At 37.1% G+C, this 25968-nt stretch overlaps 7 protein-coding genes across 12 annotated transcripts; 5 read left to right on the forward strand and 2 right to left on the reverse strand.

Moving 5' to 3' along the window:
* Window positions 1-30: 30 nt before the first annotated feature.
* LOC106355631 (UPF0725 protein At4g29550-like) lies at window positions 31-1481 on the reverse strand. Its single transcript, XM_013795545.3, has 6 exons — window positions 1367-1481; window positions 1192-1293; window positions 996-1097; window positions 667-868; window positions 470-576; window positions 31-379 (listed from the first exon to the last, which is right to left on the reverse strand). Exons 1-6 carry the CDS (start codon window positions 1418-1420, stop codon window positions 50-52), a joined length of 897 nt encoding a protein of 298 aa, XP_013650999.2. The 5' UTR covers window positions 1421-1481; the 3' UTR covers window positions 31-49.
* A 152-nt stretch (window positions 1482-1633) lies between these two features.
* On the forward strand, window positions 1634-3605 carry LOC106372149 (UPF0725 protein At5g63820-like). The gene is made up of 6 exons (XM_013812299.3): window positions 1634-1798; window positions 1949-2065; window positions 2549-2738; window positions 2816-2934; window positions 3044-3121; window positions 3196-3605. Exons 1-6 carry the CDS (start codon window positions 1634-1636, stop codon window positions 3421-3423), a joined length of 897 nt encoding a protein of 298 aa, XP_013667753.3. The 3' UTR covers window positions 3424-3605.
* Window positions 3606-4018: 413 nt separating this feature from the next.
* Window positions 4019-8683, forward strand: LOC106372142 (UPF0725 protein At5g63820-like). Of its 2 annotated transcripts, XM_013812286.3 has the most exons (7): window positions 4019-5465; window positions 5597-5755; window positions 5899-6015; window positions 6200-6389; window positions 6460-6578; window positions 6674-6751; window positions 6826-8683. In XM_013812286.3, exons 2-7 carry the CDS (start codon window positions 5639-5641, stop codon window positions 7051-7053), a joined length of 849 nt encoding a protein of 282 aa, XP_013667740.1. In that variant the 5' UTR covers window positions 4019-5465; window positions 5597-5638; the 3' UTR covers window positions 7054-8683. The 2 variants fall into 2 exon arrangements, with proteins under 2 accessions (XP_013667740.1, XP_048637227.1); XM_048781270.1 differs by lacking the exon at window positions 4019-5465 and having other exon boundaries at window positions 5528-5755.
* Window positions 8058-8683, forward strand: BNAA01G07090D. The gene has a single exon (XM_013812275.3). It carries the CDS (start codon window positions 8256-8258, stop codon window positions 8457-8459), a length of 204 nt encoding a protein of 67 aa, XP_013667729.1. The 5' UTR covers window positions 8058-8255; the 3' UTR covers window positions 8460-8683.
* A 4674-nt stretch (window positions 8684-13357) lies between these two features.
* On the forward strand, window positions 13358-21939 carry LOC106388320 (calcium-transporting ATPase 10, plasma membrane-type). 3 transcript variants are annotated; one of them, XM_013828399.3, is made up of 35 exons: window positions 13358-13574; window positions 14042-14261; window positions 14473-14589; window positions 14664-14703; window positions 15091-15203; window positions 15306-15437; window positions 15548-15637; window positions 15918-15987; window positions 16077-16147; window positions 16233-16316; window positions 16407-16484; window positions 16565-16639; window positions 16863-16946; window positions 17029-17111; window positions 17196-17304; window positions 17400-17455; window positions 17633-17675; window positions 17774-17857; window positions 18038-18175; window positions 18272-18334; window positions 18415-18513; window positions 18618-18734; window positions 18922-19092; window positions 19217-19276; window positions 19399-19563; window positions 19640-19756; window positions 19846-19944; window positions 20128-20265; window positions 20373-20473; window positions 20567-20612; window positions 20706-20834; window positions 20917-21024; window positions 21136-21227; window positions 21484-21578; window positions 21679-21939. In XM_013828399.3, the coding sequence occupies exons 2-35, from the start codon at window positions 14112-14114 to the stop codon at window positions 21681-21683; spliced, it is 3222 nt and encodes a 1073-aa protein (XP_013683853.2). In that variant the 5' UTR covers window positions 13358-13574; window positions 14042-14111; the 3' UTR covers window positions 21684-21939. The 3 variants fall into 3 exon arrangements, with proteins under 3 accessions (XP_013683853.2, XP_013683921.2, XP_048637154.1); XM_048781197.1 differs by having other exon boundaries at window positions 13389-13754; XM_013828467.2 differs by lacking the exon at window positions 21679-21939 and having other exon boundaries at window positions 18624-18734; window positions 21484-21586.
* A 337-nt stretch (window positions 21940-22276) lies between these two features.
* LOC106388842 (oligosaccharyltransferase complex subunit ostc-like) lies at window positions 22277-23114 on the reverse strand. The gene has a single exon (XM_048781287.1). The coding sequence runs from the start codon at window positions 23039-23041 to the stop codon at window positions 22520-22522; it is 522 nt and encodes a 173-aa protein (XP_048637244.1). The 5' UTR covers window positions 23042-23114; the 3' UTR covers window positions 22277-22519.
* Window positions 23115-25912, forward strand: LOC106388548 (protein DECREASED SIZE EXCLUSION LIMIT 1). Of its 3 annotated transcripts, none has more exons than XM_013828827.3 (13): window positions 23115-23454; window positions 23638-23695; window positions 23778-23849; window positions 23925-23981; window positions 24060-24253; window positions 24457-24521; window positions 24593-24686; window positions 24827-24893; window positions 25002-25084; window positions 25170-25261; window positions 25344-25450; window positions 25542-25605; window positions 25700-25912. In XM_013828827.3, the coding sequence occupies exons 1-13, from the start codon at window positions 23415-23417 to the stop codon at window positions 25802-25804; spliced, it is 1098 nt and encodes a 365-aa protein (XP_013684281.2). In that variant the 5' UTR covers window positions 23115-23414; the 3' UTR covers window positions 25805-25912. The 3 variants fall into 3 exon arrangements, with proteins under 3 accessions (XP_013684281.2, XP_013684140.2, XP_013684209.2); XM_013828686.3 differs by having other exon boundaries at window positions 23128-23454; window positions 23633-23695; XM_013828755.3 differs by having other exon boundaries at window positions 23128-23454; window positions 23633-23695; window positions 24463-24521.
* The last annotated feature ends 56 nt before the right edge of the window (window positions 25913-25968 follow it).

The raw sequence follows: 25968 nt of genomic DNA on the forward strand, positions 1-25968 counted from the left end.
TGAAAGTCTGATTCTGAAACTTGATCTCCGATTCCTCCGTTTCTCGAGATCAGACTTTCGAACACGTAACCTCGAGGCGCATGTGCCCCGGTTTCCCATCCATCGTCTTCCGTACAACCGCCCTATAACGACCTATTGTTGGATCCTCCACGCACTCAAAAATTATGTAGAAGATTGCATTGGCCGCATTGAGCTTATCACTCGGCTCTTTCTCACCTTCTTCATCAAGAGTTTCCACAACCACATGTTGAGTAATCAAAGGTCGGCAATCCTCAATCTCTCCGGGACTGAGCGGTCCATTCCATTTCGTGAAGAAGGCAAACTCAGTTAAGAGAGTCAGCCAACCGTTTTTCTCGTCATGAAGCTCTGATTGTTTAACCTATGAATCCACACACCAATAGTCAACAATGGAACATGAATTATTTTAATGCATAAATTGACTATTAGACGCAACGTAGAAGAGTGTTACCACATAGCATCGTTGCTGATTTTCATTAGACAGCCATTTAGGCATTTCACCTTTGTAATAATCATTTACTGCTCCATCGTTCCACTCATAATCAGCCTCTTCGCTACCTTTTAACCACACAAAGAAAAATTTACGATAATGGCATAGGAACCCACATTCAATAACCTATAGAAATAGCTGTTAGACAGATTTTTTACCTTCCACCCTGCAAATGTGAGTCTCCCACCACAAGTTAGGGCAGTGTGTAACTTGATCATCGATATGCTTAACACAGGTCTCGAAAGTGAGTAGAGAAAGGTCGGATGGATTAACAGCATCAAATGTTATGAAAGACTTGGTGAAGGAAAGGCGATTCTGCTCATGTATCTGACTGATAACCCGAAAATCGTAAGCTGTGCCCTATAGAGAGATCAGAAATTTAGGACGGGACCGCTCAGTCCGGGAGAGATTGAGGATTGCCGACCTTTAGGTGATAAGTGGACAAAACGTGCGTGTAATAAAATTTAAATAGGGAAGAAAATAAAACCTTCTGAAGATTGTAACAGTAGAATGCAAGTCTAGCGCAGAGGCCTCGGTCATAATGAACGCGCCAAGCTTTAGGTTTTATCCTCCTACCAGCAAAAAAAGCCTATACGCACAGATTGTAAATAGTGAATTATAAAAACACAAGTCACGTACCTGAGAGGAGAAATGAACAAAAGGAAGAGAACTCAAGATGTTACGTTGGCATCTGTAACGTAAGTGGACCACCCTCCATCAGCCGGATCATAGGAGGCGGAGAACGTTTGTTTATCTTCTCCGTTCTCCTTCAATAGCGCTCGGATCTACATAACCAAAGGAATATATTATAGAACCAAGCACTATAAAGAAGATGATTTATAAGAAAATTCGGAGAACCTCCGCTGCGAATCGGGCATAATCAGGATCATATTCTGGCGAAGAGTCCCCCATATCACCAAACTGTATTATCTCTTCAAACCCTAATTTTTCAGATCCCACTATAAGCTGACCGAAGGAAGAAAACAACTGGTTTGAGCGTGTTTGCGTGGGGACTAAAACGGTCTAAGTTTTTAATTTTTTTTTTGTTCTCCTTTTCATATATTTTAAATGACGTCGTATTGACGTAGCTAAAGCATCGAACAAAAGTATTTAATTTTCTCTGAAATGAGATTTGAGAGAATTAGGGCAAGCTTGGCAAGAGAGTTGGAGGAGGTTATGGAGGATTTTGAGTTATTGCGAAGGGAGAAAAGAAGGCGGAAGGCTAAGCTAAAGTTCTTCGGTTTGGATGTTCCAAACGATCCCGATTTCAATAAAGAAGGGTTGGCCGATGTAATCTCTCTTCGAATATCTTTATCATGTTGTTTGCTTGTATATGTATATCAATTTTGATTACCAGGTCGTTTCAGTGGATGATTTGATGATCTCTTCGTGTAAAATAAAAGAAAGAAGGATGATACTTTTCTTCGTGTTTTTTTGTAGGGTTTTGATGTGAATAACTCTTGTTATCCGTCTATACTAGTTAAGTCTACTTGGGGCGATGACTATGACATCGCTCTTTATGGTAGACTTGGACTCCACTGCCACAATTTTCAGAAGGTATCGTTTTCATGTCTTTTTTTTTCCATTGCTCTGCAAACTATTTTTGTTGTTGGGTAAAGAAACCTTCACCTCTGTCGATCGATGTTATACAATGGGGGTGGGGTGGGGTGGGGTGGGGGGGAGAACAGTCTTTAAGTTTTTCTTTATTTAGGATTTTCATATACATTATTATGCTGTGTAAAACATTGGAATTAAGATTTTAGTTAAATTCATATGTAAAAAGATTGAAGATATTATACTAACATGAGTTTTCCTAATAACATTTGTTTTACCTATATGAGTTTGTTTTTTCGTTGTCAGCTGATATATTGAACATGATGAGGTGAATAAATTATAATGTCGCATTCTTTTAAAATGGTGGATTGCATGATTTTGAGTTTTAAAAATGGTTAATGTTGTTTAAATGTATTTTCCTACTTGGTGTGTTGAGTGTAACCTTGATTCCCTTTTTCTTATGAGTTGTTTTTTTGCTTTTGACAGGGAACAAACTTCAAGTTTGTGCGCTGGGAAAAGTTTAGTGTTATCTCTACTGCATACGACTACGTCTATGTAACTTTGGACGCCAAGGATCCTGTCTCTGACTCGGTCTTCTCTTTTCAGACCTTGTTAAACGAAGATTCTTCTCCAGACTGTCCCGTTATGTGGAGTACCTTAGCTTGCAGAATCAAATGTAAGACCGATGGATGTTTTTGTAGTGTCTATATATATATCGATGGGAGTCCTGGTTTATAGAGAACTCTTTTAAAGGTGACGGTGCAGTGGGTGAACGTTGGGACGATACGACAGTAGATGATTTCTACAAAGGTGCAATGCCCAAATGGTTGTCTGATGAAGAATTGGCGTCTGACAATAAAAAGTATTATGTGGTAAGAATAAGATCATGTCCACTGTTTGAGTTAGCTTGAGGAAGGCAACTTGTCTGACATGTTAACTAAGCAGGTAACATACATTTTTATTCTGTGGATCTCATCACAGGTGCAAGAATCAGAGTTGCAGGAGAATGACTGGCTGTATCTATTCACCGAAATTGCGTTCTACTCAAAAACAAAGAACGTAAGTCCTTGAGAGATTCTCTGCCAAAAAATGAAGAAAGAAAAGAAAAGAACTTGAACCTTTTTCTTTTGTAGGTGTTGACTGCTTCCCCACCCTTGGAGATCGAGAAGGTGGTTGTAGTGACTAAAGAAGACACAGAAGAAGGCCATGAGAAGCTGAAAGCCCAAAATGCAATCTTCTATGTATGTTACAAGTATAATGGTGACTATTCAGAGTGGGCACGTGATCACAAAGCAGTTATAAGGAAAACCATGGATGGGAAGCCAGGACACATGTATCTTGAAGTTGTAGCAGCAGATTGAACTGAAGAAGAAAAGACAGATAGGGATCTGCTCTTTTATAATACCTATCATTAACGCTATTACTAACTTTATCATGTTACATATATGCACTATGTTGTGTTTGGCTTGTGTTTGACTAAAAATATTTGAACTAGAACGAGCAGGATCTATTATTATTATTATTCAAGGAGAGATTTATGTTTGCAATGCATAACTAGTATGAGAACGAATTGCATAGGTTATCAATACATTGTAGGATGCATGTCGTCTAGGTCTAAGAATTTAAGTTCTACTATGTCAACAAGCTGGAATCAAGGTCAGTCAATATATCATTTGCTTCTATCCCTAAAGTTTCTCTTCATATGTTGTTTAGTTTCTAGTCTGCTTTGTTTTTAAGATGCCTAAATTACTTATCATCAGATTGCCACCAGATGTGTATTACTAAACTACCTTCTTATCATTGTTCAGAAAGTATTGTGAACCACATGATGATTTAGGGATTTCACACAATGAAGAGGTGAATAGAAGGCTCTATAGCCTTCTTAAACCGCTTATTTATCCCTTTTAAAGAGATCTTCAGGATCTCAACTCACCCTTATGCATGATGCTGTTTGGGTGTAAACTTTTGTTTATTTTTATCTTGCTTGGTTTCAGTTCTTGCCATGTGAGTGTTGAGTTTCCTCTGGATTCATGTTGAATCTATTTTAGTATGTTGTGTTTAATTCTTTTGAAATCTGAGATGACATTACACTTGTTTCTTTTTGTCGACTTGATTTTCTGTTCCCATCCTAAGAAATTTGTGTTTATGTTAGAAAATACATGGTTTTATATTTCATGAAAGCTGTCATTGTATCACCAACAGATATTTGATTTCCAAGACTTAAAAGGATTTTAAGAAGAGGAATTTGGCGACATGACGAAAATCATCTCCTCTCATGCCCGTATATCTCATAACACGATCTCAAAATGACCCTTTTGTTCTTTTAATTTTATATGTCAAACGAAAAATCATAAAATTAAAATGAAAACGTGAATATTTTTTATTTGATTTATAAAATTTGATAAAAATATTTCAAAAATCCAAAAACGTTGTTTTCCATATTTTCGAAAAAATCATCAAAATATGATTAAAAACGATTTTAAAATATTTTTTTTGAATTTGAAAAATATAGAATTTAAATATTTGCCCATGGGTTCACTAATCCATGGGGGTTATGGTTTAGTTTTGATGACCGGGAAGGATTTGATTTGGGAGTTTAGATTTTAATTAAAAAAAGAATTATGAAATAAAGGCATAGGAGACTCTAGAAACCCATAGGAGATTTGACATTTCACATTTGGGTCACGCGAAAAGTTGGCTCACATGACGATAACAAACCATACAATTAAGTATATAAGCATAGTATTCAGTAGGTTATGATATTTACATATTAATTGATATTTTGCCCTTCTTCAGTTTCACATCTTCTTTTTAATTAATTAAGTTTAAAATTACTTATTCGAATTTCTTAAATACCTATTAAAACATAGATTTTTTGTATATAATATGTTTTGAATTTTGTAAAACTAACATATACTTATAAATTGAATATACATAGTTATAATAAGATTTTTTTCTATTCTTTATTAAACCTTGTCCCTCAGAATTTTTGGAGATTTTTACATACATAGACCACTAGATATTGAAAAAAAAAAAATTACTAAAGTTTTTAAAAAATGTTTTGAAGACCCCAAAATCTCAGTTCCTACCTTGGGTATGTGGACCAGCCTCGATCAGCCGGATCATCATAGGAGGAGACAGTTGGTTCATCTTCTGGTTGCTCCTTCAATTCCGCTCTCACCTACATAATCAAAAAATATATTATAGAACCAAGCACTAGTGATATATGAAAGGAAGCGACGACCTAAAGAAGATGATTAAGAAAATTCGGAGAACCTCCGCTGCGATTCGGGCATACTCAGGATCATAATCTGGCGACGCGTCCCTCATATCACCAAATTGTCTTATCTTTTCAGATCCCACGAGAAGCAGACCGAAGGAAGAACACAACTGTTTTGAGCGGGTGCGTGGGCTTAAAACGGTCTAGTTTATTTTGTTTTGTTCTCCTTTTTCATATATTTAAAATGACGTCGTATTGACGTAGCTCTAGAGCATCGAACCTAACTATTTTATTTTTCTATGACATGAGATTAGAGAGATTTAGGGCAAGCTTGGTCAAGAGAGTTGGAGGAGGTTATGGAGGATTTTGAGTTATTGCGAAGGAAAAAAAGAAGGCGGAAGGCTAAGCTAAAGTTGTTCGGTTTGGATGTTGTTCCAAACCATCCCGATTTCAATAAAGAAGGGTTGGCCGATGTAATCTCTCTTCAAATTCTTTATCATGATGTTGCTTGTACATATATGTATATCGATTTTGATTACTAGCTAGGTTCGTTTTTGGATTTTCCAGTGGATGATTTGATGATCTTTTCTATACTTTTTTCTTCGTGTTTTTGTAGGGTTTTGATGTGGATAACTGTAGCTATCCGTCTAGACTAATTGAGTCTACTTGGGGCGAGGACTATGACATCGCTCTTTATGGTAGGCTTGGAATCTACTGCCACAATTTTCAGAAGGTATCATTCTTTTTTTTTTTTTTGATCAAATTTTTTTTGCAACACGATAGAAGGTATCATTCTTTAAAATGGTGGATTGCATGATTTTAAGTTATATAAAATGGTTAGGGTTTGTTTAAATGTATTTTCAACTTAATGTGCTGAGTGTTGCCTTCATTCCCTATTGTTTTTTGCTTTGAGACAGGGAACAAACTTCAAGTTTGTGCGCTGGGAAAAGTATGATGTTATCTCTACTGCAGATGTCCACTTCTACGTAACTTTGGACGCCAGGGATCCTGCCTCTGACTCGGTCTTCTCTTTTCAGACCTTGTTATGCGAAGATTCTTCTTCAAACTTTCCCGTTAGGTGGAATACCTTAGCCTGCAGAATCAAATGTAAGAATATATTACCATTTGTTTGGAGTTTTTACAAAGAACTAATTGTTTATAGAGAACTCTTTTAAAGGTGACGATGCTGTGGATGAACGTTGGGACGATAAGGCAGTAGATGATTTCTACAAAGATGCAATGCCCAAATGGTTGTCTGATGAAGAATTGGCGTCTGACAATAAAAAGTATTATGTGGTATGATCATTTCCACTGTTTGAATCTGCATTAGCTTGAGAAGGCAACTTGTCTGACATGTAACATACATTTTTGTTCTGTGGATCTCATCACAGGTGCAAGAATTAGAGTTGCAGGAGAATGACTGGCTACATCTATTCACCGAAATTGCGTTCTACTCAAAAACAAATAACGTAAGTCCTTGAGAGAGATTCTCTGCCAAAAGAGAAGAAAGAAAATAAAAGAAAATGAACCTTTTCTTTTGTAGGAATTGACTGCTCCCCCACCCTTGGAGATTGAGAAGGTGGTTGTAGTAACTACAGAAGACACAGAAGAAGGCCATGAGAAGCTGAAAGCCCAAAATGCAATCTTCTATGTAAATTACAAGTATAATGGTGAATATACAAAATGGGCACGTGATCACAAAGCAGTCATAAGGAAAACCATGGATGGGAAGCCAGGACACATGTATCTTGAAGTTGTAACAGCAGAGTGAACTGAAGAAGAAAAGACAGATAGGGATCTGTTCTTTTAAAATACCTATCATTAACGCTATTACTAACTCTATCATGGTACATATATGCACTGTGTTGTGTTGTGTTGTGTTTGGCTTGTGATTGACTGAAACAATTTGGACTAGAACGAGCAGGATTTATTATTATTATCGTCAAGGAGAGATTTATGTTTGCAATGCATAATTAGTATGTGAACGAATTGCATAGGTTGTCAATACATTGTAGGATCCATGTCGTCTAGGTCTAAGAATTTAAGTTCTACTATGTCAACAAGCTGGAGGACTCAAGGTCAGTCGATATTTCTATCCCTTAGAGTTTCTCTTCATATTTTATTTAATTCTAGTCTGCTCTGTTTTGAAGATGCCTAAATTACTTATCATCGGATTGCCACCATCTGTGTATTACTCAAACTACCTTATTATCATTGTTCAGAAAGTATTGTGAACCACATGATGATTTGGGGATTTCACACAATGAAGAGGTAAATAGAAGGCTCTATAGCCATCTTAAACCGCTTATTTATCCCTTTTCAAATGAGATCTTTAGGATCTCTACTCACCCTCATGAGTCATGATGTGTTTTGGTGTAAACTTTTGTTTATTTTTTATCTTGCTTGGTTCAGTTCTTGCATGTGTGAATGTTGAGTTTCCTCTGGATTCATGTTGAATCTATTTTAGTAAGCTGTGTTTATTTCTTTTGAAACCTGAGATGACATTACACTTGTTTTTTTTTTGTCGACTTAATTTTTTGTTCCTATAGGCTCCAATTTCCCTAGAAAATACATGGTTTATATTTCATGAAAGCTGTCATTGTATAATCAACAGATATTTGATTTCCAAGACTCAAAAAGGATTTTTGGAATATGAATCATTTTATACATTTATTAAATATATAAATTATTTATTCATGTAACGTCTGAGAGTATGCCACGTAATCCTCCTTCGATCCTCTATAAATTCATTGTCATTGTACTGCTAAACCCTACAGCAACAAAAAAAAACATCTTCACGCAAATATTTTCCCTCTTTTTGGTAATAAAAAGGAAATTTTATTTTTCCTTTCTTGTTCTTCACACTTCTAGAGTTTTCCTAGCAAACTTACCAGAAAGAAACAGAGACAAGCTCAGAAGCAGTATATAAACACAAAAGGTGCCTCTGAGAATTGGAGTAAGAAAGAAGCAAAAATGTGTTTGGAGTTTGTCTATCACGAGGAGAAGACGGAGCTTGGTCGGCAACAAGCACCGGGTGTATGTCCGTATTGCGGTGGAAAAGTGGCTGCAGTAGATATTGAGACCAAGTGGTTGTTCTGTTTCTTGCCACTCTGTTTCAAGGTCAAACGCAAGTACTCGTGTTCTTCCTGTGATCGTCGTCTCGTCTTGTATTATTGAAAGAAGCAGAGCAAAAGAAGAAAGAATATTTATATTATTTATTTATCGGTTTTGCTACTCTTAATGTGAGGTTTTTGCAGATTTTCCCCTGTAATTTCTGATTTGCTATAAACACCCATCTTGGTGATGACATTAGTTAAGTTCATTAAGTTTTGTGGGTTTCATGTAAATAATTTACTGGTCGTGTTTCGTCGATTACATGAGTGAAATTCATTTTTTTTTAAGTTAAGTTCATTACTGAACTTGTTTACTATTATACTTGTTCATTGCAATGATTGGTAACTCGTAGCCATTTTTAATAATATTTTGTTTTTATGTGTTCGCGAGAATAATAAAATGAATAACATGGAACCATAGATCTTAGGTTAAACACCAGCTATTATAATAAGCTAAAATTTTGAACTTTAACGTCTGAAGAAAATTTTTGAGACGAATGAACATAGGGAACTGGAGCACCTTGTTTTATGAAGTTCATTTTTACCGCAAGAATCAACAGAAAATATATTATATAAATATCAAAGAACACAATTTATGAATGATTGACACGAGCGTTTCAGTATATTAGTGGGGCCAGAATTTTGCTGTAGGTCAGCTGGCCAGACATGAAAGAGACGAGAAGAAAATAAAGTGTTGTGGCCCTAAGAATTACGATACAATCTAGAAATTATATACCATTAACGTTCACTTATTTAGAGAATTCATCTATCTGTGTGTGACCACGAAAAAATATAGAAACGAATCTTCTTACTAAGTAGTCTGGTCGTTGCATATTCGAGTATCTTGTACTTTGATTCCATTTTACTTTTAATTTAATCTGGAGGCCATCAAAAACAAAAAAAAAGTATATAGTACTACACATTTAGGTAGTGATTGTATATCAAAACCGAAGTTTAAGTTTGAAAGAAACACAACTTCTTTTGTATTGCTTTTCACAGAGTTACTTCTACGTAAACTAGGTTAGCCCTTTCTAGACCGCACGACATTTCTATGTTATCCAAACAATACATCACGTATTTGCCGAAAAAGATAGCCGAATTCTCTCTTGTCCTTATCTTAGCAGATTTAACTCTATATGATAAAGTTTACCGACATGCAAATAAGTATTTTGGAAACTGCTATCGACATCAGATGCGAACAATATGCATAAATGAATGTACAGTAAATGATATTGATGGTTATAATGGAAGTCCAGTACAAACTTAAGATTTTTCAAAACTTTATTTGAAATGTTTACATACAATGGACTAGCATCTATACAAACTACACAACTTCAAATAAGTTAATTGAAAATATGATGTCAACTTAATTAGATTATATTTTCTTTGAAATGAATACAATGTAAATAAGTACTTGATGCTTGTTGCGTTAGTGCGTTACTACTATGTAAAACAATTGATCATCAGTGTTTAGTATATATATAACCTATAACAAGAAGATGATGTATGTTAGTTAAGATATCTAATTCAGCAATTCTGCTCTATACAATCATATATTCATATATAACCAAAATAATATTAAAATAGAAGATCAGTTTAAATATTAGACTTGTAAAACGAAACCATCCCAATTATATCTCTTCTTTACGGTTGTTTGTTTCTCTAGTTGATTCATTATCGATAATTCATCTTCGAATAGTTTCACCTCTTTTAATTATCTTTATTTAGTGTAGTGGATTACTATTATATTCGATACCTAACTCTGTACAAATATATAGTATATACTTTGGCTGACGCTTGATAGATAGATATCCAGAACTGGCTATACATTTCAACGTCTAAATTAAATTCACTTATAGAAACTTTCTGTATATGTATCATTTAGGTAAATACTTTTTGTTGTTGACATCAGTGATTTAGGTAAGATGTAATAGATATCATCATATCATCTTGGAACAAGTCGTACAAAATGATCAATTTCTACAAGAAGTATAATAATTTTCTAGAATCGCATGTACACGATAAGAGGGACAGAGGCAAGAACAGGTGGATAGGTGTTGGGACGTCACTTATCATTTTTTTTCTGGTGGATAAGCCCAAAAACTCTTCCTCAATCTTTCTTCTCCTATCCCTTTCTTTAGGTTCAGGACGTACGTACAGTGCCATATCTTATCATATTCCGAATTAAACACAGAAATTATATTTGACATATAACAATAAGAGATTTTTTCCCATACGGATGTTTTATGATTCTATTTAATATATATTATGATATACAAGATGAATTCAACTTGTACTGTTTATTTAGGTATTCTCTCATGCATAGGATGGAAGTTGATAACCGGGCAAAACAATTAAGTCTGGTTCCCGGTTTGAGTTTTATAGTGTTAAGAATAATATATTTGATTAGATTTGGGAAATAGTTTGATCCATGTTCAAAACTCAAAAGTTGATAAGGTTTTGATAGATGTGTTGGGAGTAGATAAGGTTTGATCTTCAGACCTCAAATCTTTGTCTATAGACACTCTCATGTCTCTCCTGTTCCCGAAAAGCCAAGCGTACATTACAAAGTCTCTCTCTATTTTTTCTCCTCGATGTGGCCCGTTGATACATATTTTTGAGTAAAGAAATAGCTAGTTTCGAAATTATGAAGTGTTACACTTTCATTTCACCGACAATTACCCTTACGAAATCATAATCACGCCATCACTTCATGTCTTTCGGTCGACTCGTATGGTCATATGGAGTTTTTAGTCTTACTACTCCTATGGTCCAAATGATTACCACGATCGGATGATGCTAGAGGTCTAGAGTATATACGAATTGCTTTTCATTCTTGTTATTGCGTGATATTTAATTGCGACTGTTTTATGTAGTTCAAGCTAACCAAACCTATTCGAATAAAAAGAAACTAGGTTTTGTTGTTTACTAAATTTTCACTCGTACCAAAGTAAATGGTCAGAATGTTTCTTTCTTTTTGAGCAATTTTTTTTTGTCTGCAACTGTCATAATCTTTCTTTCATGCACTCTTACCCAATACGGATTCGAAGGAATAGACTCGTACCGATGTTATTGGGACTATAGCCCATTATGGTTTCATCTAGTTCAGTATGGCCCATTAAAGATAATATTTCAATTGGTATACACAGAGTTCCAATTTTTTTTTTTTGAACTTTCACAGAGTTCCAAGTTGGAACTAATTCTTGGTGTCCATTTTTTTTTTGCTATCCGGGAAATGTCTAGGTATTCGGTTCAAATAATCCTTCTAAGCCTCGGATCGCCTCGGATCAGCAGTTGGTAATACCTAAACATGGCGTAAACCACCCCTCCCAACAGAAATCGAACTAGGACAATTAGTCTACTGTAAACACTAAACCACTACCTTAACGCACTGTTGGTTCTTGGTGTCCATTTTGATATTAGAAATTATGTATTCATTTAATAACTTTCATGCCGTTATAGAATCTTGCAATCGAAATAAAAAGTATCCACAACTTTGTTTTGCAAAGTAGCATAATAATATCATTGATACATATGGGATGTCAACATGTGTTCCCTCAATGTATAGTTTGCTGTACCAACTTACGAAAAGGATATTAATCAGCCTCGCTTAAAGACTGTCTTTACATCGACAAGTCCTTACAAAGATTAGCACTTATGTGGACGTAGAAATAGAGTCAACTGTAAGTCTTATAGAAGTTTATAATAAGAATATGCGATGGTGATATATGAGTAAGGGGTCACATTCAAGAGCAAGTGCAGTGTGTGCCTTCCTAGAAATTTCCATCACATGTCCACACGGTACGAAATGCCAGTTAATTCCAATCCTATCATTATTGATCTAGCTGAATATAATTGCAAGATTAGTTTCTGCTCTTTTATAATTTAACAAAACAATAATTTGACCATATAACATCATTTTAGAGGGTAATCAAAACATAACCGGGAATCTTCTATATTATTAAAACGAAAAACATATACTTCTAAATGTAAAATTTGGAGCAAAATAACTCGGAACTGCAAGTCGTCTGGATCATATGCCCTAATACTTTATGATAACCCATAGAATAATAAATGAAACTCTATAATTTTATAGTGATATCAAATTAGGATTTCCAGGAGTTTAATATGCTTAAGTTTGACTGCACTTACTGATGAGTCAAACGATCAGTAAAAACAATTTTTGTACTATATGCTAGAAATTATTAAATTGGAAATCCTGATTACCAGGAATATTTATAATTTCCCATGACAGAACATATTCCTAGTAGAAATAAAATACTACTAGAGGTCAAAAGAAATCTACAAATTAATTAACTACTGATAAGATTAATTAAAGAAAAGTTGGGAGGGAGTCCAAATCAGATTCCGTCAGCAGTGCATTCAGTTCCAGTCGCTGCGCATGCATATATTTTCAACGAAACGGCGAGCACGCTGATTCGAGACGCCATCATTTTTGTTTTGTTTTGAAAACGTTACTCTGAAGAGGTATATAATAGTAGTAGTACAATATAACACACATAATCATGTGGATCAAAAATGAACCTGGATACTCAATAAGTACTGAGATAATACTAAAAGGTGAATAATGTGGCACTGATGCATTGAATGAATGAACGTAACAACACATCCATTCATAAAAAAAAATCCATTGTTCCATGCAGGGCCGGCTGAGGCGTAGGGGCAAGGGGGGCATGGCCCAGGGTCTAATTTTTTTTTGCATAATTAATGTTAAAATGGAGTCTGATTTTCAAAAAAAAAAAATTAAAAAATGACCCAAAATTTTTATGTTATCCATAGAGTATATGTAAATTTATTTTTTGAAAAACTATTTTGCCCAAGGGTCCATAATTTTCTTGAGCCGGTCCTGGTTCCATGGTCTATTTGGAGTGTTGTATAATGTATGGTTAATTATATTTTGAAAACCCGTTAATATAATCATCGTAAATGCGGAAATTAGGAAATATAGGAATACAACTTTTGTTTTTTCAGAAAATTTTAAACGGTTACCCGAGTGACGAGTCAAAGCTACATGGAGGAAGCTTCCTAAATTTCTCTCTCTCGTTCGTTATTTTCTCGAGAAAGCGACGGAAAATCTATATTAGCAGAGAATCATAAGAACAAAGGGAAAAGTGCTGAGAAACGACGCCTCTGAGCTCTCCTTCCGCCGATAATCGAGGTACCTTATTTTCTATTTAACAGTAACCGTCTCTGAGATTTCATGCTTTACTCTTTGTGTGATTGTTTATTCGATCACTCTCCTGGTTTGGCACGATTCACGATGTTATCGTACACGTTTCGTTGGACTGCTCTATCACTGAATCAGATTCTACTCCTCGATTTGAAATTTGATTTACCGGTAAAATTTCCCGGCGATTGTTCGTTTCTGTGATTCTCCCGCTCTAATCGAAAAAAAAACGGATTGTTCTCCGTTTCGGAAGTTTGTTTGATTTTGGTTTTGGTGCTGATGATTAGGAACAGTAAAATGTTCGAGTTGTTGAGAGAGAGGGATTTGTTTATGTGTAATCTTAGATTCGCCTTTGGTAGTGAGATTTTTGAACTGGATTGTGATTATTGGTTTAGGTTGAAGACGAGAATGCAGTAAGGCTAGATAACTGTTTCTAATTTTGGTGTTTGTGTTTTCAGGTTTAGGAAGAGCGTATTTGAAACATCAACAGTGTGTCTTGAGTGTGGTGCCATCTCTCCTGCGATAGCCATGAGTGGACCATTCAAGAACTCTCCACGAGGGGAAGACAAGGACGTGGAGGCTGGGACTAGCACCTTCACTGACTATGAATATGAAGATAGTCCCTTTGACATTACCACTACTAAGAATGCTCCTGTTGAGAGGTTACGCCGTTGGAGGGTAAGTGGCTCTAGTTCCACTTAGCGTAGATGTGCATTTGTGACTTGGGGGAATTTGATGTCCTTTTGATTTAGAATTGATTTTAGTTAACTACTGTGCTTTATTGGTTTTAGTTTCTTGAAAGGGGATGATATGTTGTTACTTGCCTCATCCAAGTAGTTCAGATTTGTTTTGTTTCCTAACATTCTCGAAAATAATTTGGGTTTCGTAGCAAGCGGCGCTTGTGCTGAATGCGTCTCGTCGATTCCGATATACTCTGGACTTGAAAAGGGAAGAAGACAAGAAACGGATGCTGAGGAAGATGAGAGCGCATGCCCAAGCAATAAGAGTACACAAGATTTCTTCGTAAATTAACTTATAGTTGTTTTGGCGGTGTCTAATCAATGCTTTTTGATTCCTTAGGCTGCACACCTTTTTAAAGCAGCTGCAAGCCGAGTGAATGGTAACTTCTTTCAGCTTCTTATTCTTTTCCTTACTTTTCTTTTGATCAACCCATTTTGCGAAGCATGTATATGATCTCTTGCGGTGTCTTAGGGTATTAAGTGATTGCCATTTTGATACCTTTTGTTTCATATGCATTAGTTGTTTTGACTGACACTATGGTTCGTGGTGCAGTCGCAAGTTCTCTCAGAGGGAAAGTCTGAATGATCTTTGCTTTGCTTATTCATGTTTTTCAAAATGTGATTGATCTTAACTGCAATGGGTTGAATTGATTCTCTTTTACAGTGTATGGCCACTGTGGATTTGCCGACCTTGTTGTTTTCTTGGATATCATTGTAAATCTAATTGATGGTGTGCTGTAGTTGACTGAGGTTTTTTTCCTTTATAGGAATTACAAGTTCACCTCCAACTCCTGGCGGTGGCGATTTTGGTATTGGACAGGAGCAAATTATATCGATATCAAGGGATCATAATATAGGATCTCTGCAAGAACTTGGTGGAGTATGTTTTCGCTTTAGCTGATTAATTACTTTTCGCTGCGACACTTAGTTCTCAGCCGTAAAGCTTATTCATGTATGTTTATCCTCTGTTTTATTTCATTAGGTCAAAGGGTTATCTGGCCTGTTGAAAACAAACTTGGAGAAGGGTATACATGGGGATGATGATGACATATCGAAAAGGAAATTTGCTTTTGGATCAAACACATACCCGCAGAAGAAAGGGAGGAGTTTCTGGGTATTAAATAGTTTAAATCTTTGTTATTTTTTGCTTCAATCTGTGAGGCTATTCCAGTTAATTAGTATCTTGATTCCTTCCTTTTTTTTTTGTTTCATAATGCCCAATAGAGGTTTGTATGGGAAGCTTCTCAAGATCTTACTTTGATCATACTGATTGTAGCAGCAGTTGCTTCTTTAGCATTGGGAATAAAGACCGAGGTATTCAGTTTAGGAATTGGTATATTTTGTATTACTCAGCGCATACCTTGTACAGGTCCTTTTCTAACTGTCATAGCTGACCAGTTAACTAATTATTACACAAACAAGACTTTCCCGGATTAGTGTACCTCTTTATTTGAACGAACAATTACTTTCTATGGTTTTTTGGCCTTCCAATCGCTAAGCCCGATATCACGCTATTGTTTTATCTCCACTATCCATAGTTTATCGTTTTCTTGTTCCTCATGAGCGTTTGGTACCTCTTTTACTACCTACTTAGGGTATCGAGAAAGGATGGTACGATGGTATCAGCATTGCTTTTGCTGTTCTTCTTGTCATTGTGGTGACGGGTATTGATATTCCTTGCTGAACTCGATTTCACTCATATATGTGAATGCTGTATGTATTATACCAATTTGTGTACCTCTTCCCTTGGCAGCTACCAGTGATTATCGCCAATCTCTTCAATTCCAGAACTTAAATGAAGAGAAAAGAAATATACATCTAGAGGTGATAGCTTGGATGATCATGCAGCTAATAGATGATATCATTTTTGTTGGTTTAATTTTTGAAAGTGCATCTTCCACATGCTTAGGTTACCCGCGGTGGGAGAAGAGTTGAAATTTCAATTTATGACATTGTGGTAGGCGATATCATACCTCTCAATATTGGCGATCAGGCAAGTTGCACGAATTTATTAATGCAGTAGCTCTTTTTCGCATTTAAGTATATATATAATCTATCTTTAATCTGCAAATAATTTCATTAGGTACCTGCTGATGGAGTTTTAGTTGCTGGCCATTCCTTTGCGGTTGATGAGTCCAGCATGACTGGGGAAAGCAAAATTGTATGCTTTACGCTCTGCCTTTTCATTTGCAATGATTCTGTCTTTGCATTTCATGTATCTGAGCGAGTTGTTTCTCGCAGGTTCACAAAAACTCTGCTAAGAATCCATTCCTAATGTCTGGCTGTAAAGTTGCAGATGGCCACGGGACAATGCTGGTAAGACTTGACGAACACAAACTTTTACTTTCTGTGTCACAGTAACTGTAAGCTTTCTGGAGAAAAATGGAGAGATGTGGGTGACTGGTGAACTAGATTATCCTTGGTTGGAGAATCTCTTTAGCAAAAACATGTTTTTCTTTATTAGAGGAAAAATTGAGCTGAATGCGCTCAAAACTTCTGAATTACTTATTTAAGTCTAAATTTTATTTTTGAAACTCAGGTTACTGGGGTAGGGGTCAACACTGAATGGGGCTTACTAATGGCTAGCATCTCAGAAGACAATGGTGGAGAAACACCACTGCAGGTGAGTGTAAACCTTTTATCTTTTCATATTTCTTTTTGGCATTTGTTGCTCAATATTCATACTTAACTTTGATTTTTTTCAGGTACGCTTGAACGGTGTTGCAACATTTATCGGAATTGTGGGGCTTACAGTTGCTGGCGTTGTTTTATTTGTCCTTGTCGTCCGGTGCGTTTCTATTTCTTTCTGACAACTGAGTACAACGTGGAGTAAATTGTCAGTGGTCGTTGAACGAATCTTTGTTTTCTGCAGCTACTTTACTGGTCACACGAAGGATGCAAATGGAGCCCCACAGTTTGTTGGAGGGACGACAAAATTTGATCACGTGCTAGATGATCTTGTTAAAATCATCACGGTTGCAGTAAGTGTATCTTAGAAATCAATATGGCTAATACCATCTTCAGCTTCTTCTTCATATATCTGTGACCATTCAGCTCAACCTGTCAAATAATGCAGGTCACAATCGTTGTAGTGGCAGTGCCTGAAGGGCTTCCTTTAGCTGTTACCTTGACGTTAGTTTACTATCCTCTATATAAATTTTTTAATGATAGTAGTTGCGTAGACCTCTTGGCTCGGAAAGAATGTAGTTATTACATTGTCAAAAGTAATAGAAATGGATGGATCTACTGTAAAAATCACTAGAACGAGTTTGTCTTTCGGCACTGATCTTTTCTACTTCGTACTGGCAGTCTTGCATATTCCATGAGAAAAATGATGGCAGATAAAGCTTTGGTACGTATCTTTTACTATTTGGGACTCACTTTGTTTGCATGATTTACAAGATTCATATAGTAAATGATGTTCGCAACTTATACGAAGTTAATTTTCAGGTGCGCAGGCTTTCCGCCTGTGAGACCATGGGATCTGCAACAACAATTTGCAGTGATAAGACGGGAACTTTGACCTTAAACGAGGTGAGTCTTAGTGCTCTTCCTTCTTTTTTATTTTTGCTAACACACTAACAAATAGCAATATAAAGGCTTAGCCTTTCAAGTTACAGTTTTGGTACTCAGCATTCCTAGCTGCAAGCTTTTGCTAATTTGAATTGTGTCCCCAACAGGCGAGTCCCCTAATATTTTATTTTTTTTCCTCAGATGACCGTTGTTGAGTGTTATGCTGGGTTTCAAAAGATGGATCCTCCGGACAGCAGCTCAAAACTGCCTCCTGCTTTTACATGCAAACTTGTTGAGGGGATTGCTCATAATACAACTGGCAGTGTGTTCCTATCTGAGGTGGGATAAAATTACTTTGGAACTTTACTGATATCCCATTTGGTTTCTACTTCAGTTTATTTAATGTAATAATGTATCTGCGCTTGCTAATTACAGAGTGGTGAGATTCAGGTTTCTGGATCGCCGACAGAAAGAGCAATTCTCAATTGGGCGATAAAGGTTTATTTTCCAGCTATATTTTTTTCTGGTACTAGTTTATACAGCTGTGAGGAGAACTAATCCATTTTTGAGCTCTGCAGTTAGGCATGAATTTTGATGCCCTTAGGTCTGAGTCTTCTGCAATACATTTTTTTCCATTCAACTCAGAGCAGAAACGTGGAGGCGTAGCAGTGAAATCAGTAATCTCTTTCTATCTTCTCAACATCCTTTTCTTTGTTTTTGATCTATCGTTTGTGGTTGTTTTCCCCTTGCCATCCAGTATTCTAATAAAGTCTTAATTCAGTTTCAGCCGGATTCGAGTGTCCATGTTCACTGGAAAGGCGCTGCGGAAATTGTATTGGGTTCCTGCACACACTATATGGATGAGAATGAGAGTCTTGTAGATATGAGTGGAGAGAAGGTTGGCAACTGTGTTTCTCTTTGTCGTGCTATAGTTTGTACTAAAGGCTTACCTTATCATTGTCTTGATTTAGGACCGTTTTCTTACTGCAAACCCAACTCATTTTTAGTATATTTTCTTTTGTAGCTCCAAATCAATGCCAGATTTGGTAGTGAGAGTTTTGATAGATATGTTTGTTATGTTTCAGATGGCCGAGTTAAAAAATGATATCAATGATATGGCTGCAAGGAGTCTCCGTTGTGTTGCAATTGCCTTCAGAACACTTGAAGCAGACAAGATTCCAACTGATGAAGAGCAACTTTCAAGATGGGTCTTACCTGATGATGATCTTGTACTGTTGGCTATTGTTGGTATTAAGGTAAGCCTTACTTATTAATGTCCTCGTTACCTTTTTGAAGAGTCTTGTGATGCGCCTTGATGTGATTCTGTAAACCAGTAAGCATTTCTTATTGGATGTTCTTTTTATATGTAATACATTGTAGGATCCATGTCGCCCAGGTGTCAAAAATTCAGTTCTACTATGCCAACAAGCTGGAGTCAAGGTCCGTACACATCTCATTTGTTTCTTTCCCTGAGAGTTTCTCTTCATATTTTATCTATTCTCTAAACTGCTCTGTTTATTCATGGGCGTGTATAGTCTTCTAAATTACACTATTGGCCTCAGGTTCGAATGGTGACTGGTGATAACATTCAAACTGCCAAAGCAATTGCACTAGAGTGCGGTATATTAGCTTCAGACTCAGATGCTAGTGAGCCTAATCTGATTGAAGGAAAAGTATTCCGATCCTATTCAGAAGAAGAAAGAGATAGGATTTCTGAAGAGATATCTGTAAGAGCCTAATGTTGTAGGTTTTGACTGAACGCAGTTATTTGATGGTACCTGACATTGTTGCTAAAACTTGAAGGTAATGGGTAGATCATCACCCAATGACAAACTTCTTCTTGTGCAATCGCTGAAGAGAAGGGGACACGTCGTGGCTGTGACTGGTGATGGAACCAATGATGCTCCTGCACTTCATGAGGTTCAATATATCTACAAAGACCTCATGTGTTATACTCTGAAAGAACACTATTGATATTGAGAATCAAAATTCCTGTTTCTGAATTTCAGGCAGATATAGGTCTCTCTATGGGTATCCAAGGCACTGAAGTTGCAAAAGAAAAGTCAGACATTATTATTTTGGATGATAACTTTGAATCCGTTGTGAAGGTTGGTATCCTTAGAAACCAAGGGATTCAAACTTCTTCTAAACTAGGCTTTCTGTTCACACCCTTCTGTTGCATGATACTTTTGGCTGGAACTTGTAACTTTCTATAAGAAATGTTATTCTTTGGGTGTATTTATGATCTTTATAATTGTCTTGAGTTGGATATTCTTTTTTGATTCCTCTAGGTTGTCCGTTGGGGTCGATCTGTGTATGCCAATATTCAGAAGTTCATCCAGTTTCAGCTCACGGTTAATGTCGCAGCTCTTGTCATCAACGTCGTGGCTGCCATATCCTCGGGGGATGTTCCACTAACTGCAGTACAGGTTCGATACAGTTGATGTGTTATACCTCATTCTCATCTGCACAAAAGCATTACCTTAAAAGCGAAAATTTCCATGTTAATGAAGACTTTTCTCCCCTATCTTTGTAGCTCCTTTGGGTCAATCTTATAATGGATACTCTTGGAGCTCTTGCTTTAGCCACCGAACCACCAACCGATCACTTGATGGATCGAGATCCTGTTGGCAGAAGGTATGACTTTACTAGACTTGGACGTTTTAAGTCGAGTGATCTCAATATCTCTCCCATTTTTACATAACGATTGTATTTATCTCTCAATTGCAGAGAACCTCTCATCACAAATATCATGTGGAGAAACTTGCTTGTACAAGTAAGTTATCTTTTTATTGTTTCCCTCAATTGTCTAAATGTCACATTATTTTAGCCTTATCTGCCCGCTCCAATTGTTTTTGCATGTTATTAGGCGATGTACCAAGTGACAGTCTTGTTAGTCCTCAATTTCCGTGGAATAAGTATCCTTCATCTGAAGAGTAACCCCAATCCCGAGAGAGTGAAGAATACTGTCATCTTCAATGCCTTTGTCATCTGCCAGGTAAAAGATAGACACTGACTCCACTTTATTAAGAAAAAGCTTGGGCACATCAGAAAACAAACTTATTATATTCTTTTTTAAGATCTTCAACGAGTTCAACGCACGGAAGCCAGATGAAATAAACATTTTCAAAGGAGTTCTCCGTAATCACCTCTTTGTGGGCATCATCTGTGTCACCGTTGTGCTCCAGGTACTGACTATCTCTCTCATATTCCTGCAAAGTAATTTCAATCACTTTTTATATACATCTGAGAGACTGAGACACTAACGGTTTATTGCTTGGTGTAAACTGTTTTAATAGGTAGTCATCGTCGAGTTCCTTGGAACATTTGCTTCAACGATTAAGCTTGATTGGGAGATGTGGCTCGTCTCGATCGGAATTGGTTCCATCAGGTTTGTTTGTTAACGTTATCTGTTGTAGGGGTGGATAATCATGTTTACAATTTGGTTTTGATCCAGGTTTACTAATGGGTATATAAATAATATTTTGTTCGGTTTGAGTTTAAAAATTTCTGTTGGTTCTTTGGCCACCCTTAGACTCATTCATCATGAAGATAGGCCTGATTAGGCGTGAACAGAAGTGTTAGTAGATGCGTATTTCGTAAACTCACAAGATAAACTCTGTTTTGTCTGTGTTTATATTAACCAGTTGGCCATTGGCGGTGATCGGAAAATGCATACCAGTTCCAGAAACTCCGGTCAGCCAATACTTCAGAATAAACCGGTGGAGAAGGAACTCATCAGGTAACTAAAAAGTAGCCTTGTCGTTATAGCCAAACCATGCATGCATCTGAAAACTACAATCGTTACTAATAACTTTGAATTTTTCTGATGAATTTTGCAGGTTAATAAAAACTAGTTTGAAAAGATACCAGAAGTGGATTTAGTAGTATCCAACCTGTGAATACTTTTATACTACTATTTTGCCTTCTCTTCCCACGTACTTTCGCAAAATGCTTCTTCCTCTTCTTGTTAAATACATCAAACAAATACAAAATATAGCTATTTTTGTTAACGTTGCAAAGTAGCTTAAATATGAACAGGTGGTCGTTCCATCTTTGTAAAAGGCTTTCAATATATGGACCTCGGTTTGTTGGTGCGACGAGAAGTAGATATACAGAATATTCACGTACATATATATATTCACAACAAGTGTAGATTTGCTTTGGTTGTTATCCACAGATTCTAAGTTTGCGATTCTCATGTAGCAGACAGTGGAAATGGCGCACTGCTTTCTCCACAAGAGCATATTTTCCCTATTTCATAAGCTGGCGACTCGAAACTCCTTTGAACACTCGCACAACATTGATATTTTTTACAGTGAATCGAGATGAAAGATTTGTGAGGTTACCAAAACTCCAAAACTACTGAGCAATCACACAGTCTCTGACAATCGACTAAAGAATCATGCGTAGCAAATGAGGTTAAACAAAGACAAAGAGTTCAACAAAACCCAACTTCAAAATCTCTACTATGTTGTTAACATAACTGTTGCAGATCGTTTCTATCGCAAGTTTAAACGACAAGATTGATATATCAAACGCAGATTCTAACATTCAAAGCTGAAACTACCATTACCAAACAAAGCTTTAAGAAACACAAAAAAGTCACTTTCTTTTCTCAACGATCGACTGTAATTCGTAAACTAGAGAGCCCATTACAGATCCAAGTGATCTAAAACAACTCTAATGGAGATACCCAGGGATCTTAATACGGATAAAAAGCATACTCATAACATAACCAATCACAATGGAAGTCACTCCCGCCGTAGCATACGATGCTTTAACACTCTTAGCTCGATTCTTATCCAACGCCAGATCCAACATTATGATCCCGACCCCACCCATCACGAACATGAATCCCGACGAAAGACCTTCGATGATGTACTGCCCGTTGACCCGACCCGACATGAACACGACGGGCCGTATCGTCCCGGTGACTGGATCCTGGGTCGACCCGATACCTGGAGGCTCCACAATCACGTCGTAGACGAATCCGGAGATGACGAGGAAGTAGGTGAGGAGAATCAGCGCGAAGACTGTCATCGGAGAGGGGAGAGTGAAGGAAGGGAGCTTGAGACGGAGACGCGGCGGACGGAGGAAGGAGAATGGGATGAGACGGAGAATGTGGAAGATCGGATCGATTGATGATTCGCCGGAGGTGTCTGACATGGTGGCGGAGGTTTGTGAATCGGTTCTCGGAGCCATTTGGGTCCTCTCACAATGGCTCTAAAGCTCTGCTTTGTCTCGTGAAGAAGAAGAAAGTGAGTGAAGAGTTTGCTTTGTTCGGATAGAAAACCCGTGAAAATAAAGTCGCACGTTCTGCTGTTTAAGTTCCAATAAACGACGCGTAGTTGTTTTCTAGAAAGTAGAACCGGCAGGGCAATAAGCACTAAACTATCAATCGTCTTCTTCAGTCTTCATCATAGGACTCCTTTGGATCTTCGGCAAGCTATTCTCGCGGCAAAGTTTTGGCAAAGGCGTAACTGGGTTTAAGGGTTTTGAAGCTAAACGGAGATGAGCAAGAGACCGCCGCCTGATCCGGTGGCTGTGCTTAGAGGACACCGTCATTCTGTTATGGATGTTTCGTTCCATCCATCAAAGTCTCTGCTTTTCACTGGGTAAGCTAGTGTTCTCTCACTTGTGAGTAACCCCCAGTTGATTGACTTGGGCCCGAGGTCATGTTCTCCTTTTATTATTATCAATAGAATTTGTGCACAAAAAAAAAGTAACCCCCAGTTCTATACTGCTTTATATTTTGATGGTTTGATGCAAAGTGAAGATTTTTTATTTCTCCAGTTCAGCTGATGGAGAGTTGAGGATTTGGGATACCATTCAGCACCGTACAGTTTCTTCTGCTTGGTTTGTCATTTTGATTTTAAACATTTTTTCCTTCCCCTTCCGTAATGCAGTAGCACTCACTTGTTTTGTCTTGGATTTGTAGGGCTCATAGTAGAGCAAATGGGGTTTTAGCTGTAGCAGCTAGTCCTTGGTTAGGAGAGAACAAGATTATCAGGTAAAACGTAAAGCAGTTCCCCTAGTGGTGGTTCATAATCAGGGAAGGCTGAGCTAATTACTGTTTTGATTATAGTCAGGGAAGAGATGGAACTGTCAAGTGTTGGGATATTGAAGATGGTGGTCTATCAAGGTTCCCTTTTAACTGTCTCTTTGCTATCTGATTCTTGTGATAGATTTGTTCTTAATATTTGGTTGACATGCTTGGCAGGGATCCATTACTAGTACTCAATACAAGCGCCTATCATTTTTGCAAGTTCTCTCTTGTCAAGAAGCCTAAGGCTTCTCTCAAAGAAGCTGAAGGTCACTCCAAGAATCGCGATGAGCAGGATGCTGGAGACACGTGTAATGTTCAATGTACAGATGATAGTGAGGGATCTGTGGGGGATTCTGATTTGCTTCAGGGTATGTTTTACTTGTCTTGTGGTCTGGTCTGGTCTGGTCATTGTTTTCGACTGAACTGATCTTGTGCAATTTTTGAATGCTAAAAATGTAAGATCGTAAAGTTGTTCTCGAATTTTATTCTTTCCAGTTGTCTGATATAGCAAAAATAAATTGTTTTTATCTTCTGGTTGTGACATACCAAAGTGTTCCTAATAATTTGATAGTAACAGATGGGGATCATGCTGAAAGAGCCACTTACGTAGCAGTAGCAGGGGAGGAACCTACTGAGGTGACTAGAAACCCATATGACTCTTTGTTATTGACCAAAACCCCACTCGCTTATTTGGTTTATATGTGAAGGTAGAGATATGGGATCTGAATACCAGAAGCAAGATCATACAGCTTCCTCAAGGTAGCCCTGATGAATCCGCCAGTGCTTCTACTAAAGAAAGAGGTAAGCTTGTACTGTTTTCCGTAAGTACATTGATGTTTTCCCCCATCACTAAAATTGTGGAAACTAGAATGCCTTCATCATTTCACCTTTGCAATTTGCTTAAATACTTTCATCAAGGTGTTAAATTGGGTCATCTGCAGGAATGTGTATGGCTGTTCAATTATTTTCCCCTCCTGAATCACAGGGTTTCTTACATGTCTTAGCTGGGTATGTTTGCTTTCCCAATCTTTTTTTCCATTAATCAAGAAAAAAAAAACAAATCTACATTTGTAAACTTTGTTGTTATCATGGGTGGTTAATGCTGAACCTGTGCAGTTATGAGGATGGGTCAACACTGCTTTGGGACATACGCAATCCGAAAATTCCTCTAACAAGTGTGAGGTTTCATTCAGAGCCAGGTCTTGTTCTCATCCTCTATATCTAGATGTTTCTTATATTATTATTTGAACTTTCCGCTTTATTGATTTGTTCTTCTTTATACAGTTCTAAGTCTCTGTGTTGCATCATCATGCGATGGAGGTATCTCAGGAGGGGCAGATGACAAAATTGTGATGTATAATATCAACCATTCAACCGTAAGGAAACGAAGCACTTGTGTTATCACTGTATAAGTTATAATCTGATGCTGAAATTTTTATGTGTTATATGTTTTCTTAGGGTTCTTTAACACTGAGGAAAGAGATTATTTTGGAAAGGCCAGGCATCTCGGGCACCTCAATCCGATCTGATGGGAAGATTGCAGCCACAGCTGGTTGGGATCACAGGTTAGCATCCACTTCTTCAGAAAACACTTCTCATCGATCTGTTATCTAGTTGTACCAATACACATGTTTGTTAAATGTATTTGGAAAACAGAGTAAGGGTGTACAATTACCGCAAAGGAAGTCCTCTAGCGATACTAAAGTACCACGGAGCAACGGTTTGTGAATGTTTCTCTAACTTTCTAGTCTAGACTAATACCACTATCTTCTTTTACTAACTGGAGACGATAAACTTTCTGAAAATGTTTGTAGTGCAACGCCGTGTCCTACTCTCCAGACTGTGAGCTAATGGCGTCTGCTTCCGAGGATGCAACTGTTGCTCTCTGGAAACTCTATCCTCCCCACAGATCTCTCTGACTTAGTTTCTTTCCTTGAATTTTTGTAAATACGTTATGTCATCATCAAAAGAACAAAGAGAATATTAGAGAGCATTTATCTATCTGGTTTGCTTTGGTGTGAGAGCTATATCAAGCATCTTGTCCACTACTGGTTTACAAAACTTCAAAATAAACTCGCACGTT

This window comes from Brassica napus, chromosome A1 (assembly GCF_020379485.1).
Source record: "Brassica napus cultivar Da-Ae chromosome A1, Da-Ae, whole genome shotgun sequence".
In the NCBI taxonomy this organism is placed as follows: domain Eukaryota; kingdom Viridiplantae; phylum Streptophyta; class Magnoliopsida; order Brassicales; family Brassicaceae; genus Brassica; species Brassica napus.